We start from the raw sequence: 17,840 nt of genomic DNA, 5'->3' as shown, positions 1-17,840 counted from the left end.
CTTGGAAGAACCAAAGCTGAAGATGGGGCTGAAATGGCATTGCAGTGGTTGGGAAAGGAGATCACCGCTCTTAACAAGATTTTGGACACGTTTTGGGACAGATATGGAGGCAAGTGGTAGGGAAAAAGGTTGTGAGGTCAGATAAAAGACACAGAGGAAGAAGGGGTTGATGTTTGGGGGCTGCATTTGCAGCTGCTCAATCATTTTGGCTTTTACCTGCAGCCTTCACTATATTAAAACAGGTGCCGGAGACAAGAAAGAGACACCAATGCAGATCAGAAGCCAGGGTATTCCAGAAAGGAAATAAGTAGAAAACTACAAGGTTAAAATTTTGCCTAATGAATTTTTTTTAATAAAAATAGGCCTTTCTCCATCAAAATTACCCCTCTCTACAGAATCCTAGGCACCTAGGATTGCTTATGTTCTTCATATATCAATGTGCCCATTAAAGATACCAGTGACTAAAACTATATCCAGATTCTTTTTAAACGATGCTACTGAAGCTGTGCTAATAGGCAGACTCTATTAAAACCAAGGGAAGCCCAACACTTAATCAACGTTATCCTTAGGAGACAAACAAGTGCTTCACAGTCTAACCATGCCTGCAATTCCCTTATTAACTTCACTGTGCACGCCTAGCCCCCGTATGCCAGCATACCCTACACTCCAGCATCCTGTCACACTTCAAAACTACTTCTTACTGGCCACCCTGCATCCAGAACCACTCCCCACCTCACAACTGCATCCTACATTTTGTCAACTTGTCAAACAGCATCCTGCACGTTTCACAACCACACTCTACACTGCAGTATCGTATTGCACACACTGCACCCACACTTCAAAACATCCAACGCCCTGCACGCCACAACTATACAACACATATCCAACCCCCAAACTACCGCTTCTCACTTCTGCACCAGATAATCCCATCTCACTCACCACTACAGTGCACCCCCAAATCCCAGGACACCTGGGTCCCTGAACCACTCTTCACACCTGCATCCCCTTTCTACTGACAGTCAAAGCGCTCTCCCCTTTCAGGGACAAAAACGCATTGAGAAAATAACATTCCCTTTCCAAAAAGATTCCCGTTTCAATTAAAAAAAAAAAATGTATAGTTCACCCGTTCTCTGTCAAAACGTAATGTTCGTTCTCTCACCTTCCTATCCCTGGGCGCTAAATTCTGAACTTCCGAGAGTCCCTTGAGCAGCAGCTGGGGGTCCGTGAGGATCTCAGCGAGGTTTTCGTGGTACTGTCTCAGCAGCTCTGTTCCGTAGTCCTCCGGGCTGGGCTGGGCTGCGGACGCAGGGAGATTCAGAAAATACAGCACTTAACACAACCAAAGCCTCCTGCCCAAACTGGATCCCAGCGCTCTTTACAATTACATTACCCCAAAAAAAACAGTCTTGCAGCCAACTCGGACGTGGGCGATCTGGATAATTTGCTACCCAACAACTTCCAAAGAGAAGAAGGAATGATACCACAGATAACGTCTTCCGAGAGGATGAAGAAATAGTGACAGAAGAAGTAAATAAGCATCAGAGAATGACACTGACCCTATTACTGGAGGCTTAATCCATCAAGCCGTTGTCAAGTCCTTTTTTTTTTTTTTTGCAATAAGGAGAGTCAAATTCCTTATTCTTCAATTTTAAATAAAAAAAAAAATATCTGAAATTCCTGTGATTTAGATAAGCTGCAGAATTACAGACGTGTCCAGTCACATCTTGTACATTTTGGTAAAGTTAATGCTGCAACACACAAACCAAGGGGCATCTATTCAAGTCTTTCCCCCCCTCATCAATGTTTTTATAGTAGTTATGTATTCCTCCAGGTATCCAAAGAACACATGCAGCAGGAACAGCAGCTGTGCAAACTACACACCCACACCACCCCACCACAGAATAGGTACACCACAGGCAGCAGTGCAAGCTACACACACAGTCTCACCACATAACAGGCATAGGGACAGGCAGCAGCAGTGCAAGCTTCCCTCACACACACACACACCGCCCCACCACAGAACAGGTACAGCACAGGCAGCAGCAGTGCAAGCTTCCCTCACACACACACACACACCGCCCCACCACAGAACAGCTACAGCACAGGCAGCAGCAGTGCAAGCTACACACACAGTCTCACCACATAACAGGCATAGGGACAGGCAGCAGCAATGCAAGCTACTCACACACACACACACACAGCAGAACAGGTACAGCACAGGCGGCAGCAGTGCAAGCTACACACACAGTCTCACCACATAACAGGCATAGGGACAGGCAGCAGCAGTGCAAGCTTCCCTCACACACACACACACACACCGCCCCACCACAGAACAGGTACAGCACAGGCGGCAGCAGTGCAAGCTACACACACAGTCTCACCACATAACAGGCATAGGGACAGGCAGCAGCAGTGCAAGCTTCCCTCACACACACCGCCCCACCACAGAACAGGTACAGCACAGGCGGCAGCAGTGCAAGCTACACACACAGTCTCACCACATAACAGGCATAGGGACAGGCAGCTGCAATGCAAGCTACACACACACTCACACACATATACACACACACACACCGCAGAACAGGTACAGCACAGGAAGCAGCAGTGCAAGCTTCCCTCATACTGCTGGGTATAGTGACCCTCAACTCTGCTCCAGAGGGAGCATATCCAGGGGGTGAGAAGATAATTCAGTCCTTGCCTGTTCAACACTAAGCCTCTGGGCTAGTGCCAATTAGTACTAAATTAATGTGGATGCCTGGACTGAAGGAACCAATTCAGCCACCAACTGCAGTGCCAACAAGCCAAAATAGACAGTAAGGAAGGCATATATCCAAAAATAGACCGTCTGAACAGAACAAGAAATGGTGTGCACGCATTACACTTAAAGTGGACGTGTATATGAGCTTAGAGAGTTTCACTCAATCAATTTCAGAAAACCCCAGCAGCCCACAGCAGTGCAAGCTCTCTCACCCAGTGAACAAGAACTCTCTTGTAGCACTCGTCTCTGCCTCTCATACCTGTGAGATGGAAGCCCTTCCCATGCGGCTCCAGCGTGTCCAGCAGCAGATGCAGGGCGGGAAAGGCCTCCCTCACAGCCCGCAGGAGTTTGAGCAAGCTCTCGGCATTCAGCGACTTTTCCTGCACCACCTTGCTCAGCAGCAACTCCATCGCCTTGTGGTGAGACTTGCCTGCGCAGCAATCCAAAATCACCTATAGCCGAGGCAAAGATGCCACACCGAGGTCAGAAACAAGTGGCCGTCCCCGAGCACAGCTCAGATCTGGTCGAGTTAGTCATGTGGGGGGAGGGAAGAGGAGGGCAGCTGCGGTTGGCCTGGATATGGGAATTTACACATGCATCTATCCAAAGTGGATAAGTCTGAACTGGGCAGACTGGATGGGCCATTTTAGTTTGCAATCAGCGGTGCATTCTGTAGCCAGGAGAGATTCCCATGGCTCCGCAGTAGTTACAGTTGATCGATATATGCCTGCACGTCAGAGAAGAAAATACCTCACTTGCCTGGGAATGAGGCGAAGGGCACCACAGGGATGACTAAGGGTTCTCCTCTGCATGCCTGTGTACACGTATGCTCATGTAGTATAGCCTTCTCAATTTGAACCATGTTCACTGCCATGAATAAGCTTCCTCTCATTTCTCTGTGTGTCTGGACTAGACTGTAAGCTCCACAGAACAGGGACAAACTCCATATACGTACCTGTAAAATACTGTGTACATCTGCTAGCGCTAAAGAAATGAAAAGTAGTTGTAGTAGTAAAGTGTATTTATGTGTACAGTAGTTTGATCAGTGCTAGTAGGACACCTCTGGGGGTATGTGTATACACACACACACACGTACATACATACACATACACCTAGGGATTTCCCACTGGCATTAAGCAAGCTACTATACAGAGCTGGAAGTTGGCAGACTGATGTACAAAGATTTTACAAGTTTCCTGCTCATAGCTTTTCACAGATCACAAAAGAAACAAAAAAAAAAAGTTGCCTTTACTTGCTTCTGCTGGTTGGTTAAGAAGCCCTCCTCTGCTGTGTCCAGACATTCGATGATGGGGCTCAGCTCTGTGATGCTCTGCACCAGCTCCTCCTTGTGCTCCAGCAAAAGCTGAAACAGGCTCTCGTCATCTCCTGCAAAGCAAAACAGCCTTCAGGCACCATTTCAGCTAAACGAACAGCACCAGCTTTTCTCAGTAATACAGAAGAACGATTCCATGGCAGCTCTAACAGAAGAAAAAAGAAAATCAGTGGCCTGCTCCTGCAGAGGCAGAAGAAATGCAAGAAAGCGGAAATGCTTTAGCCTTCCTTTTCACCTCCGTAAAAGCAACCTTCCTGGTTCTACAGCCAGGGCACAAAGCAGAGACAGTAACAGGTGGAGGGGAGAATGGGAGGTACCTGAAGGTGGTTTCGCTCTGAGAACGTGAGAGACATTTGGCAAAGAATTTATTCTTTGCCAAATGTCTCTGCACCAAAAGTTGACAAGGTGACTGCCTGGTGTTATCGCCTTTGTTTCTCATACTCCAGGAAGCCTACTTAGGTTCCTTAGAGCAGGTGTCTTAGGCCTTCTTATGCCTTTCAGCATAACAGGTCCACTTCCACAGACTCAAGCCCAGCCAGCAACCTTATAACCCCCTTCTGCCCGCGCAAGCATATTGAAATGCTTTGATGTTATTATGAAAAGCTTAACGAGAACACGATTAACCAGACAGCTTGGTATGTAAACACGCCTCTATAGACAAATATCTGCTCCGATGAAACAGATAATTTACAAAATGATCTTTTCCTTAAATGTGATTTAGATGCTCTTATGTTTGCACAAGATAACAAGGCCCAAATACTTCTCTGTAAGTGCATCATTCACTTCATACTTAAACGTCTTTTATAAGCCAGGACCCGTCAATGCCTGCAGTCCCCAGGCTGATATCCTGGGCAGCCACGGTGGCTCTCTGCCCCTAGTGAATGGTGAGCTATAGGGACATGAACACTCCCTGAAATGCAGCAAACCATAACAAAACAGCTCACGTGTGAAACAGCTTTAATTTAATTATTTAAGTACCAAATGCAAAGTTTAACATTGTAAGTATTTTTACTGCACAAGTCTCCCACCATCTGAAAATGGTTTTGCTCTGTAAAATGATTCCTGCACTTAAAACATGTTTTTGGATATCTGAAGCCCTGTTTTTTGGTGGCGTTTTTTTTCACCCTTTACGTACACCTTTCAGTTTCTGGATCCAGAGTGTCTTGTAGGCTGATTTATTCACATTTCCCTTTTGGTTAATCATTACATGATTTCTGTTTAAAAAAAACAGAAAACATCAGGTGGCTTCAGAGGGGACGTGGGAAAGCAGAGATGAGGGAGGAGGGGGGGGTGAGGCTGAAAATGTTACAGGGCGAGAGGCGCGCCCTTTCAAGCAGACCTGACGAGGGGGCCTGTTCATACGGTTTGTAATGGGGGAGCGTTTCCTGGGCTGGCGCTGCTGTGTTTCGTGAATTTGAGGAGGTGGTTTAATTAAATTGGTTGGCAGCTGCTGAGGAAGGGAGGGCTGGCCAGGTTGTAGGGGGCCTTATATACTTATGTATTTTAGGAGGCGTTTGATTATGTATTTTCAGGTCACTGGATATTTGGCTATGTATTTTTTTTTAATCCCTGTAAACTGCACTGGGTGACCTTTTGCTGGAACAGAAATATGTGCACAAAAGTCAAGGTGAAAGACTCACCCCATAACCACGAGAGCAAATGGACTATATTTTTCCTGTTTGAGGCTATGCCGTGCATGAAGGAGGAGGAGGTGAACCTCCCTTGGGTTCTCACCTGCTGGCGGCAGGACCGCGTGCCTGTTTGGCTGTCGCTCCAGCAGCAATGCTTCTACCTCCTGACGAGTATCCCTGCACAGCTCCAGCACCGACAGCACCGTCTGAGCCTCCAGCTCCTGCCCGGGCTTCGCTTGCTCAACAAGTCTCTGGAACAGCGTCTGGGACTCTCCGGTGCAACACTGTACGACCAGCTGCAGAAAAGAAACAAATGCAAACCAAGGGGGGCAGAAGACTGCTGTCAGGCACCCTCTATCTGCCCATTCTTCCAGGCCCTACCACCATTTGGCAACCCTATCTGAACTATAAAGTTGACTATTGCTTTTCTGCCACTGAGGATGCTCTGCGCTTGTCCCAGGCTCTCTTAAATTCCAGTAACAGTTTTACTTCCAACTTGCCCAGCTTTGGGGGTGGCTGGAAGTTTTGCTATCGGACAATTGTATGTAACTCCCCAGCAGGGCAGGAATGGGAGAAGAATGGCATATATGGTGCCGAATTTAAGTGAAGCTCTTGCTTTCACACGACGCAGCTCCAGCCGAAACACCAATGGTTACGTTCATATTAGTGGGACACATCGCTGTTAGGACCGTTTGTTTGTTTGAAGAACAGAAAGGTGTTTGAGAAAGAAAGGAACAAGATAAGTACAGATGGTAGATTTTATTGTTTATTCGGTTGTTAAATGGATCCAAGAATGTTTTTTCGGCACGAATTGCTTTTTGAAAAACTGAAGAAAAACGGGGTCACTAAGGGGTAGATTTTTTTAAAAAGCGCGATCGCGTACTTTTGCTCACCCTGTGTTAGCAGGGTGATAAAGTGATAGGCACTTGAGGTTTTTTTTTTTAACTCCCTATACAATTTTGTGTCTCTGTCGCCTTGCCCACACATCAATCTGCCCTTCGCACTGAATTCTCTGGAAAGCGCTTTCCATGCTGTTTGCTGTGGTATCTGCTCTCAACAGTACGATAAGCCACACACCTGGATCCATGCTAGTAAAGGGGCAAAGCTCAGGCTACAGTGAGGGTTGAAAGCAGTTGCTTGAATCAGAAAGTCCCACGACACCACCATGCAGAGCATCCCAGGAGGGCAGCAGAACCTCATGCTTCAATCCTAAAGGAAAATTATCCTGCTTCCTTCTCAAGATTACACTTTTGACTAGTCCTCCCCCTCTCCTCTTTAAAATTAAAACGTCTCAATACTGTAATAAAACTGCCTCACCAAATCTTGACTCATGAGATGCTTGAATGCTCGCAGGCATGTAAACCAATTCATGCCATCATCAGCCATGCACTCAAAGCTCCAGAGAACAGCTGCTCTAACATGGGAATGTCCCCAACAGGAAAGTAGCAGTATATGCCAAAGGCACATCAATGCCGACCTTATAAAGAGGTACCTTTAATGCCCAGGAGCTCTCAAAGGGCCGAACTGCATGACCAAGCTAAAATCCTACTGCAATTACTGTGCATGGGGTTTAGCAGGCACAAATTTATCTGAGCTCATTTTTACCTTGCGGCAAGTTTAGGCATTGGGAAACAGTGGCCTGATTTCTAAGCTGCGCTAGAAAACGATGTGTACTGTCTTTGCACAAGCCATAAACCTGGCACAAATGCAAAATATGCTGCACCGACAAAGAACATGCAATTCTGAGGCGACGAGTTGCTTACTCCTCACACCTGTCCATAGATTTCAGAATTATTAGCAGTTTCTTGCCCTGTACGTCACGTAGCCTCGTACAGGGCAAGCCTCGTACAGGGCAGTTTCTTGCCCTGTACGTCAGGCGGCTAGGGAACGCTCACCTGCTTCTGCGGCTCCGGGATCGTCTTGCTCTCAGACACTCTTTCCAGGAGATTCGGCATCTCTGACAGAGCCCTGGAGAACACACTTTCATGTTGCAGCAGAAAGTCCAGTACACTCTCCGACTCTGAGGCTGAGAAAGGGGCAAGAAACAGATATGAGCTGCAGCGTGCTCGGCTTCCAACTCGCCAAAACCCCACAAGAAGAGAGCCTGTTTATAAACAGGGTTGCTTTGATTTAGCTCACACCTTTTCGCTGGTAACAGGAGTAATCTTAGGAAATATTTCTTTACAGAGAGCATGATGGATGCATGGAACGGCCTCCCAGTGGATGTGATGGAGACAAAATCAGATTCTTAATCCAAGAAAGCATGGGATAAATACAGGGGATCTCAAAGGAAGTGATGGGAATTATAGTGCTAAATTATTGGACCGAAGGGCAGACTGGATGGGCCAGACGGTCTTTTTCTGCAGTCATGTTTCTATATCTGTTTTTTGGACAAATTAAAACCTCTGAGATCCTTCCTTTGTGCAACATTCATTACATATGTTGTACATTCTACAGAAGATGCGAATGATTGCCAAAGAAATGTACCTTACAGCTACGTATATTGAGTCCTTACATACCAATATCCCTCAATAGGCTGCTCTTGATATTGTTGGAGGACATTCTTAGGACTCGATTTACCAAGGCCCTTCTCTCATTCTGCATTGATGAGAAAAGTCCCATCATATTCCTGTGAGATTGTTTGCGCTTTCATAATTGTTCACCTTTGTTGGCTATTTCTGTTTGCAACAATGGGGCCCAGCTGTGGTTCCAGATGCTGCAAATCGATAGGTAAGCCACCTTTGAACACGCGTGGCTGAGCCTTTGTCCTTTGACAAGTTAATACTGTGGCGATGAGACACAGATGCTGCTTTCCTCATCTGAAAAAGGTTCATTCTTGCACAAATATGGGTGGATCCCAATTTGAAATTGTATTCATTTACTTAAAATGTATGTGATCGCATATCAGAATTTCTGTATGATTCCCAGGTAAACATTCCTAAAAGCAATAAAACATTTCTTTGGAATGCAATGAAAGAACACGTCCTTTATTGGAAATGCTAATTAAAAGGCCAATCCAATAAGCCACGTGTAAAAACACATGTCCAAACCCAGCACAGCCACGCCTCCTGGGCACCCAATTTAATGTTAAGTTAGCTGCTACGCTAAAAAGGACACACTAGGGATCAACTGTCCTTGGCATCGGGCCCTCAGGAGACGTGGCTGCGTCTGGGTTAGGACAACCGATGCTCGCAAATTGATCGTCCTTCTCCCTAGCCTGTCCGCCGTCAAGACTTTTTTTTTTTTTTTAACCCTGATGCTGCCTTCTGTGGTTTCTCCTCCTTAGTACTGCAACAATATTACACACAGGAGGAACCACAGAAAAGCAGTATTTTTTGTTTTGCGGAGGCTTGGAGAACATGAAGATTTAAACGCCAGCTCCGGGGCCGGCATTACGTTTTACATGGTAAAACGTGCACGTCGGGCGCACAGTAATTTTTTTGCCTCGGGGGTAACAGCTGATAGCCTCATCTGCATGGCATTTACATGTGATGAACGCTATTAGCTATGCGCTGGTTTAGATGCCCGTTTTGGAACCGCTAATCCCATTATTGCATCGGGAGTTATCCTGGCACGTCCAAAACACCCGCCCAACTGGGAATCAAGCTGTGGGCACTGTATTGCATCCGCCCCTAAGAAAGCAGATATTGTTATTTCAAAAACCTACGGAGAGGTGCTCGGTGTGAAACACCAAACTGGGATGAAAAATCATATTTAAAATTATCTATCCCTTTTTTTTTTCTTCCCCCAGACTGCAGGGATTGCACCTCTACCACCTGCTGTAGACAGATCAAACCCGAGGGGCTGAGGTGGCACAACTTCCTCTGTCTCCATGTGCTGGAAGGGAGGCATAATCCCAGGAGTCTGGACGGATCCGGGTATGAACAGGAACATATTTATGGGGGATGTTTCAACTGCAGCTTATAAGAACTGAATTCCCAACTATTTTATATGATGATCCTTTCAAAGTTTCAAAACGAGAACAAAATATTAGTATGCATGAATACTTGGGAGGAGTGCTTGGGCATCATGGAGACAAGATTTACTTTTATCTAGACATTGTTTTTAGGTAGATTTGTACTATATTTTTGATTGTTAAGTTTGTGATATGCTGGCTATTTCTTTTTATTCCCCCCTTGGACTGCAGGATGTCCAGTTGTTCATCTTCCCATTTTGTGACTATGGAAAATCCTCAGGACACCTGGCCCCTACTGCACTCTCCAGCTGCAGATTTTGCTCCATGCTCCCCAGTTCCTTTCCGGGGTTTGTATATTAAACTAAAATAGAGAATGAGCCTCAGCTGACCATCCACAAAAGATCCAATAGTAGGTGCTGCAACGGTCAAATCACATGGAAAGAGGATTATTATAAGCCTGCCAATTCTTATAGCATAAAATATACCTCTTACATTAACTCTTGACAGCAAACCCAAGATTCAGTAATAAAACAGAAAGTGGCACTCTTGTACCTTGATCAGTAACCTTCCTCTTTTTTTCAGGGGGCTGCGTCTCCTGGTCTTCCTGCTTAGCTGGGCCCTCAGTTCCAGCACTGGAGCTTTGTGCTGCCTCACCACAAGAATCCTCCTCAGGGGATCCAGAGTTGGACACGACTTCCTCCTTCACATCCTCCTCCTGTGCAGCTTCCTGATGCTGACTCGCATCTTGCTCGGCAGAGAGAGGCACTGCCGTCACCGACTCCTCCAGGGTCTCAGTCATGGTCACTGGTTCTGCCAGGGAGTTCCCTGTCCTAGACTGTGCTACCACTGTTTCCAGCTCTACTGGGGCATCTGCCATTTCTGATCCTGCTGGGGCACTCAGTGTCTCAGAGTCAGCTGCTGCCACCGAGCCCCCTGGAGCGTCGTTCGCTCTCGGGGTAGCTGCTGTCCCAGATTCTGCCATTCTCCCTGATCCAGGCGTTGCAAAATCCATTTGGCCTCCAACTGTCCCAGACTCTGCTGCCACTGTCCCCGACTGCACTGGAGCACCCGGGACCCTTGGCTCTGTCACGGTACCCGTTGCCTCTGTCCCCCCCACAGCAGCCACGGTCTCCGAGTCTGTGGGAGCTGGAGGAATGGTAAGCTTTACAGACGCCTGCGGCTTACTTGCGCTCTCAGTCTGTAGCAGGACGGGTGCTTCTTTCCTGGGCGACTGCAGCAACAGAGCAGGAAGATCCCGCCGCACCTTTCCCTGAGCAGAGCGGCTCATCAGCTCCGTCAGCAAGTTCTTGCAGCTGACGGCCACGTCAAACATCTGCAGACTGTCAGCAATGGAGATGATTTTGGTGAAGTTATGTTTGCCAGGCGGCAGCTTGCCGGTGTAGACCATTTCCAGCAGAAGAGCAAATTCCTCCGGGGTGACCATGGAAGCGTCAATGGAGAGGGTGTCCGTCGTCTCCAGCAGAGATTTAAAGAGCAGGCTGGCAGCGGCCAGGACGACTTTGTGGGCCCGGAAGTGTACCACGCCCACGAAGATGGTGCAGTCAGAGAACCGTTGCTCTTTGCACAAGCTGTGCAGCTGCTGTAACAGTTGCTTGCCATAATTGGGAAGCTCCATGGGTGCCGGGGCATGCAGATGATTTATCGCACTTCCAGAAGCTATCTAGAGGCAATCAAGAAAGATATCCAGTTCATTTCTGCTTCAACAATGCACATGGAACAATATTAACTAATAAAAGCAAGCTCTCCTGCTCAAACTAATCAGATTAACAATAGTGAAAAGTATTAAAATTTGTATTCAGTGCCTTCAGGAAAAAATAAAAAGAAAGCAATGAGAGTTTCGGAAAAACATCCAACACAATATATATTGGAAGTTCTCCCTCCCAAAGTAATGATGCATTAATAGAATCTCTCTCAGGTATTCACTGCTTGATTTGAAATTTATTTATTTATTTATTTGTTTAATATTCTGCCTCTCATGACACTTCAAGGCAGATTACATTCAGGTACTGTAGGTATTTCCCTCCACTTACAGTCTAAGTTTGTATCTGTCTATTGCTGCTCTGAATGATTCGATGATAGCAGATCCCACACTTTTGAGGTTCAGCACTGAAATGGATTCACACGTAATGCATAGCCCTGGACATCACGCTGAAGAGGAGTCAGAACGTCTTCCCACCGTGGCTACCTATTCCTGTAGTGTGAAACTATACCTTGGCGGGGGGAAAGCTTCTTGGACCACTTCTTTTCACTATCTGTGTGTCATTTCTCGACTCTTCTTTAGATTTTTGACCAGCATCAACATTGTTGCTCCAGCGACTAAGTCTCAATACAGTAAGTACCATGTGTAATTGCTTTGGCTGTGCATTTTAAGGACAAGTAAGGGATGACATCAGTTTGTGAACGGGGCTGAAAATCAGAGCAGTTTGAGGCCTGCTGAAAACCACTGACTTACTTAAGACAAAACCAGGATTGGCTTGCCTCTTTATAACCTGGAACTGGCTTGCAATCCCATGTTGTTCGGAGCCACAGGAGTTGACTGATACACTCTAGCAGGCAAATGATTCTTCAGGGTCTGTGTACTTTGGTGGAAGCACTTTCCATAACAAGTCAGTTGATTTTATTAAAAGCATCCCTTCAGTTACTAGCTATCCCCAAATCCTATCAGGAACAAGATAAAGCAAAACTATTACACAAGGAAATAGGTATTCTAGCTTCACAGCGTGCCCACATTATGGTGTTCCATCCTCCAACTTGTCATTAAAACAGGTGTGAAGCTACTCTCGTCTCTAAAATTGGGAAGGAATTCCTTTATTTGTATTCAGAAATATAGAAACATAGAAATGACGGCAGAAAAAGACCAATCGGCCCAGCCAATCTGCCACATTTATTTCCCCATACTTATCTGATTCACCGACCACCAAGTTCAGGGCCCTTGTTGGTTACTGTTTGATTCAAATTTCCTGCCACCCACTGCCATTGATGCAGAGAGTAATGTTGGAGTTGCATCAAAGGTGAGCATAAGGCTAAGGGGTAGATTTTAAAAGAAGCGCGATCAGCCTACTTTTGCTTGCGCATCAGACTCAAGCAAAAGTACGCTGGATTTTAGTAGATACGCGCGGAGCCGCGCGTATCCACTAAAATCCTGGATCGGCGCGCGCAAGGCTATCGATTTTGTATAGCCTGCGCGCGCCGAGCCGCGCTGCCTCCCCCCGTTCCCTCCGAGGCCGCTCTGAAATCGGAGCGGCCTCGGAGGGAACTTTCCTTTGCCCTCCCCTCACCTTACCCTCCCTTCCCCTACCTAACCCACCCACCCGGCCCTGTCTACACCCCCCCCCTTACCTTTGTCGGGGGATTTACGCCTCCCGGAGGGAGACGTAAATCCCCGCGTGCCAGCGGGCCTGCTGCGCGCCGGGCCGCGACCTGGGGGCGGGTACGGAGGGCGCGGCCACGCCCCCGGGCCGTAGCCACGCCCCGTACCCGCCCCCAAAACGCTGCCGACACGCCCCCGCAACGCCGCGCGCTCCGGCCCCGCCCCCCGACACGCCCCCCTCCGAGAACCCCGGGACGTACGCGAGTCCCGGGGCTCTGCGCGCGCCGGGAGGCCTATGTAAAATAGGCTTCCCGGCGCGCAGGGCCCTGCTCGCGTAAATCCGCCCGGTTTTGGGCGGATTTACGCGAGCAGGGCTCTGAAAATCCGCCCCTTAATGTTTAAGGGTAATAACCGCCTCCTCAAGCAAGTTACCCCTATGCTTGTTTACCCAGACATGATCAACAATGCTCCATAAGAAAATTATTTCCTTACCTGCTAATTTTCGTTCCTGTAGTACCATGGATCAGTCCAGACCGTGGGTTATGTCCCCCTTCCAGCAGATGGAGTCAGAGCAAAAACTGAGAGGGCGGCCCCTCATGACTGGTGCACCCTCTGTAAACCTTCAGTATTAAGAATATCCAAGCAACAAAGAAAAACCCCTTGGATGGATCAATACAAAAATGAATATCAACTAAATTGAACATCAAACTGTAAATTTGAATAGGCAAAAATTGCAATGTGAACTTTCAGTCAGTCCCAAACAGGTTCTGAAATGATTACACAGTAGAGCTGAAGGATTATCCCAAAGAAAAAAACCCAAAACCTTAGTGTGGGCGTCTGGACTGATCCATGGTACTACAGGAATGAAAATTAGCAGGTAAGGAAATAATTTTCTTTTCTGTGTACATACCAGGATCAGTCCAGACCGTGGGATGTACCAAAGCTTCCCTTAAATAGGGTGGGCCACTGATATCCCAGCTCGAATGACCCGAGCCCCAAAAGAACCCAAGGTCGTTGACTGCAAATTCAAGTGATAGTGATGTGCAAAAGTGTGCACAAGCTTCCAAGTGGCCGCTCGGCAAAATTCCTGCGGAGAGACCGCTCTGCTTTCTGCCTAGGAAGCTGCTTGAACTCGGAGAGAATGAGCTTTAATACCATCTGGGGGCTAATGCCAATGAACACGGTAAAAATTACTTCCTTCATCCATCGGGCAATGGTGGTCTTTGACGCCTAGTGCCCCTTCTTGGGACCTGATAAGCAGAAGTCGTTAGTAACCTCCAGATATAGGAGGACTCGCTTGACATCTAGGCGCTGGAGCTCCTTGGAATCCTCAGCCTGGAATGATGGCAGTTCCACCAACTGATTCAGATGAAAAGACGAGACCACCTTTGGAAGGAAAGATGGTATGATACCTGAGGATATTCCGGGATCCGTAGAGCGTAGAAAAGGCTCTCTACATGACAAGGCCTGCAGCTCCAAGATTCTGCGAGCGGAACAGATGGCAACCAAGGAAGCTGTCTTAAGAGTCAGGTCCTTGAGGGTAGTGCTCTACAGCGGTTCAAAGGGCGGCCCGCCAAGAATATGAAGGATCAAAATCAAAAACTCCCCGAGGGGCATAAATTGCGAATTTGTGTTTCACACACTACTCCCTTCAAGAACCGGACCACGTCAGGGTGTGTCGCAAGAGGAGGGCCATCCCGATGAAGAACTAGAGCACCTAAGTCTGCCATCGGAACTCGGAGAAAGTTGTAGGCTAAACCCCTCTCCAGCCCTCGCTGTAGATCTGGGCTATGGTCGCACACCGTGGAGAGAGACGTGAGGACTGGCAGCAAGCCTCAAACACTTTCCAAGCTCGGACATAGGACATGGAGGTGGAAGGCTTCCTAGCCTTGAGAAGAGTGGAGATAACCGCCACTGGATATCCTCATCTCCTCAGCCAGCGCCGTTCCAAAAGCAAGGCCACTAGACAGAAGCGATCTACCTGTTTGAAAAATACCGGTCCCTGCAGTAGGAGGTTCGACAGATGCCCCAGGCGCAGCGGGCCATCCACCGCTAGGTTGACTAAGTCTGCAAACCACGGCCTACAAGGCCAATCCGGAGCCACGAGGATCACGGGTCCCTGGTGACCCTCTATACTTTGGAGCACTCTTCCCACCAGGGGCCAAGGCGGGAACATGGAACATAGGATGTACCTCGGCCACGGGAGGGCTAGGGCATCGACGCCTGCTGCTCTGTGCTCCCTTCTGCGGCTGAAAAAATACAGAGCCTTTGCGTTCCTTTGCGTGGCCATCAGATCCAGATGAGGAATCCCCCATCGCGTGACGAGTAGTGCCACTGCCTCTTGGGACAATTCCCATTCTCCGGGATCTAAGCGCTGGCGACTTAAAAAAATCCGCCTGAACATTGTCCACCCCTGCAATGTGAGACGCCGCCAGATGAGACAGGTGGGAGTTCCGCCCACGGCATCAGCTTGTTCGTCTCCCGAGTCACATGGAGACTTCTTGTTCCTCCCTGACGATTGATGTACACCACAGTCGTGGGGTTGTCGGAGAGGATCAGGACTGCTCGGCCTTGTACTAGGGGTAGAAAACGCTGCAGCGCAAGACGGACTGCTCTTGTTTCTAGACGGTGGATTGGCCAAGTTGCCTGTTCTGGTGTCCACTGACCCCGTGTCGAGTGCCGACTGCACACTGGCCCCAGCCGGTAAGGCTGGCGTCTGTTGTAACGAGTACACATTGTAGAACCTCGAGCTCTACTCCTCGAAGCAAATGATCAAGGTCGAGCCACCAGGTCAGGCTGTCCTTGGGTAGGGGCGGTATCGGCAGAGGAGCCTGAAATTCCTGAGATACCGGCTTCCAACGGGAGAATAATGCTCTTTGTAAGGGACACATGGAGGCAAAGGCCCAAGGCACAACATCTGTCGTGGAGGCCATGGAACCTAGCAACTGGAGATAGTCCCAGGCTGTGGGAAGTTGGAGGTCCCAAAAACGCTGAACCTGAGCAAGGAGCGACTGGGCCCGCTCCAGATGAAGAGAGCCTGTGCCTAACTTTGATGTCGAAATGAGCTCCCAGAAAGTCGAGGGACCAGGATCCCTTCCTTCCTCAGGGCTGCCGCCACCACTACCATCACCTTGGTAAAAGATAAGCCTCTATCAAGTCCAAGGACGCCAGGAACTCTCCCCGGTGCACCGCAGCAATCCCTGAGCACAGAGCTTCCATCCTGAAGTGTGGTATCTTGAGCGTCCTGTTGACCATCTTGATATCCAGGATCGGCCGAAGGAGCTTTCTTGCTTGGGGGCTACGAAGTACAGGGAATAATGGCCGAGTGCTTGGTCCGGTAGTGGCACCGGAAGAATTGCTCCCAGATCCTGAAGGCGGTCTAGCGTTTTAATGTACTGCGCCTCGTTTCCTTAGTCCTCACGGAGAAAAGACAAACCTGTCTCTGTAGAATATCCAGGACGCCCTGGTCTGAGGTGATTGTGACCCACTCCTCGTAGAAGAGCGACAGGTGTCCTCCTATCCGGGGAATCAAAGAGTGGGCCGGCAATGTTTCATTGTGAAGATGTAGTGGCAGTCCCTTGGGTGAGGGTGTCTCGGGCTGATCATCATCCCCGAAAGGAATGAGACCAGGACTGCGATCTAGACGAGGGCGGCCTGTGGGGCACTGGCCACACCTGGCGGAAGCGCTGTTGTCCTCTGAAACGGTTCCGCGCGGAGCTGTACGTTCTGGATCTCCGAGGACGATCTTCCGGTAACCTAAGTACCTTAAGCTCCCTGAGCGACTTAATAAGTTGCTCCATCTCCTCTCCAAACAACAACTTACCCTTGAACGGAAGGGAGCCGAGTTGAGACTAGGAGGAGGAATCCGCGGACCAGGTCCTGAGCCAGAGGAGGCACCGAGCTGAGACTACGGAAACCATAGACCTGGCCAGCACCCGGAGAAGATCATACAGCGCATCCGCGCCATATGCTATGACGGCTTCTAGCCTTTCCACCTGTTGTGCCTCCCCTGGAGGCAGGTCCTGAGTCCCAAGTAGTTGTTGGCCCCACCGGAGTCATGCATGCTGCATCCGAGAGCTACAAACAGCAGCCCGAACTTCCAAGGCGGACGCCTCAAACACTCTCTTCAAATACACCTCGTTTGCGGTCCTGCAAATCCCTGAGGGCTGCTCCTCCAGTCACAGGAATAGGTGTCCTAGCCGTGACTGCTGATACGGACGTACCCACCTTCGGTACCTTAAGTAGTTCCAGAGATTCCTCGGGGAGTGGATACAGTTTGTCCATTACTCTGCCAACCCACAGAGAGGCCTCCGGAGTCTCCCACCCCCTGGACAGCAATTGGAGGAGCATAGGATGAAAAGGAAAGTCTTCGAAGGTGGCTTGAGCCGAAGACAGGATCCCCTCTCTTCGGTGCAGTGCTGGCGGCAGGAGCCTCCTGGGGGGCCTCAATATCTAATCCAGCCAGGACATGTGAGATAAGCGGAACCATCTCATAGCTCTGGAAAAAGCGTAGAACTCAAGGAATGACCCCTTAGACTTATTTATTATTTTTTTTTTTTTATATATCGACATTCAATTGAGATATCACATTGGTTTACATTCAGGTACTGTAGGTATTTCTCTATCCCCAGAGGGCTTACAATCTAAGTTTTTTGTACCTGAGGCAATGGAGGGTAAAGTGACTTGCCCAAGGTCACAAGGAGCGAGAGCAGGACTCGAACTCTTGTCTCCTGGTTCGTAGTCCACTGCTCTAACCACTAGGCTATTCCTCCTTGCGCTGAGGGCGTTGGGTCATCTAGATTAGGGTCCACTGCAGGGTCCATCAGGGGTGGAGGATCAGGACCGGTTGGATGGGCAACCGGCTGAACCAT

General features: G+C 48.6%; 1 protein-coding gene across 3 annotated transcripts in view; it reads right to left on the bottom strand.

Moving 5' to 3' along the window:
• Positions 1–17,840, bottom strand: part of ZBTB40 (zinc finger and BTB domain containing 40) — a 59,217-nt gene that overhangs the window by 34,286 nt on the left and 7,091 nt on the right. For 2 of the 3 annotated variants that reach the window (XM_029577833.1, XM_029577832.1), the window contains exons 2-7: positions 10,191–11,319; positions 7,618–7,748; positions 5,826–6,018; positions 4,011–4,144; positions 3,018–3,210; positions 1,160–1,296 (exon numbers count right to left, since the gene is read on the bottom strand). In XM_029577833.1, coding sequence (XP_029433693.1) covers positions 1,160–1,296; positions 3,018–3,210; positions 4,011–4,144; positions 5,826–6,018; positions 7,618–7,748; positions 10,191–11,274 — 1,872 coding nt within the window. In that variant the 5' untranslated portion in view covers positions 11,275–11,319. Of the gene's footprint in view, positions 1–1,159; positions 1,297–3,017; positions 3,211–4,010; positions 4,145–5,825; positions 6,019–7,617; positions 7,749–10,190; positions 11,320–12,111; positions 12,255–17,840 lie in introns of those variants that run through there. The other variant, XM_029577834.1, reaches the window with a different exon arrangement.

The sequence above is a fragment of the Rhinatrema bivittatum genome, chromosome 15 (assembly GCF_901001135.1).
Source record: "Rhinatrema bivittatum chromosome 15, aRhiBiv1.1, whole genome shotgun sequence".
NCBI lineage: Eukaryota > Metazoa > Chordata > Amphibia > Gymnophiona > Rhinatrematidae > Rhinatrema > Rhinatrema bivittatum.
Note: the sequence above shows the minus strand (reverse complement) of the source record. Positions and strands in the feature narration are given on the sequence as shown.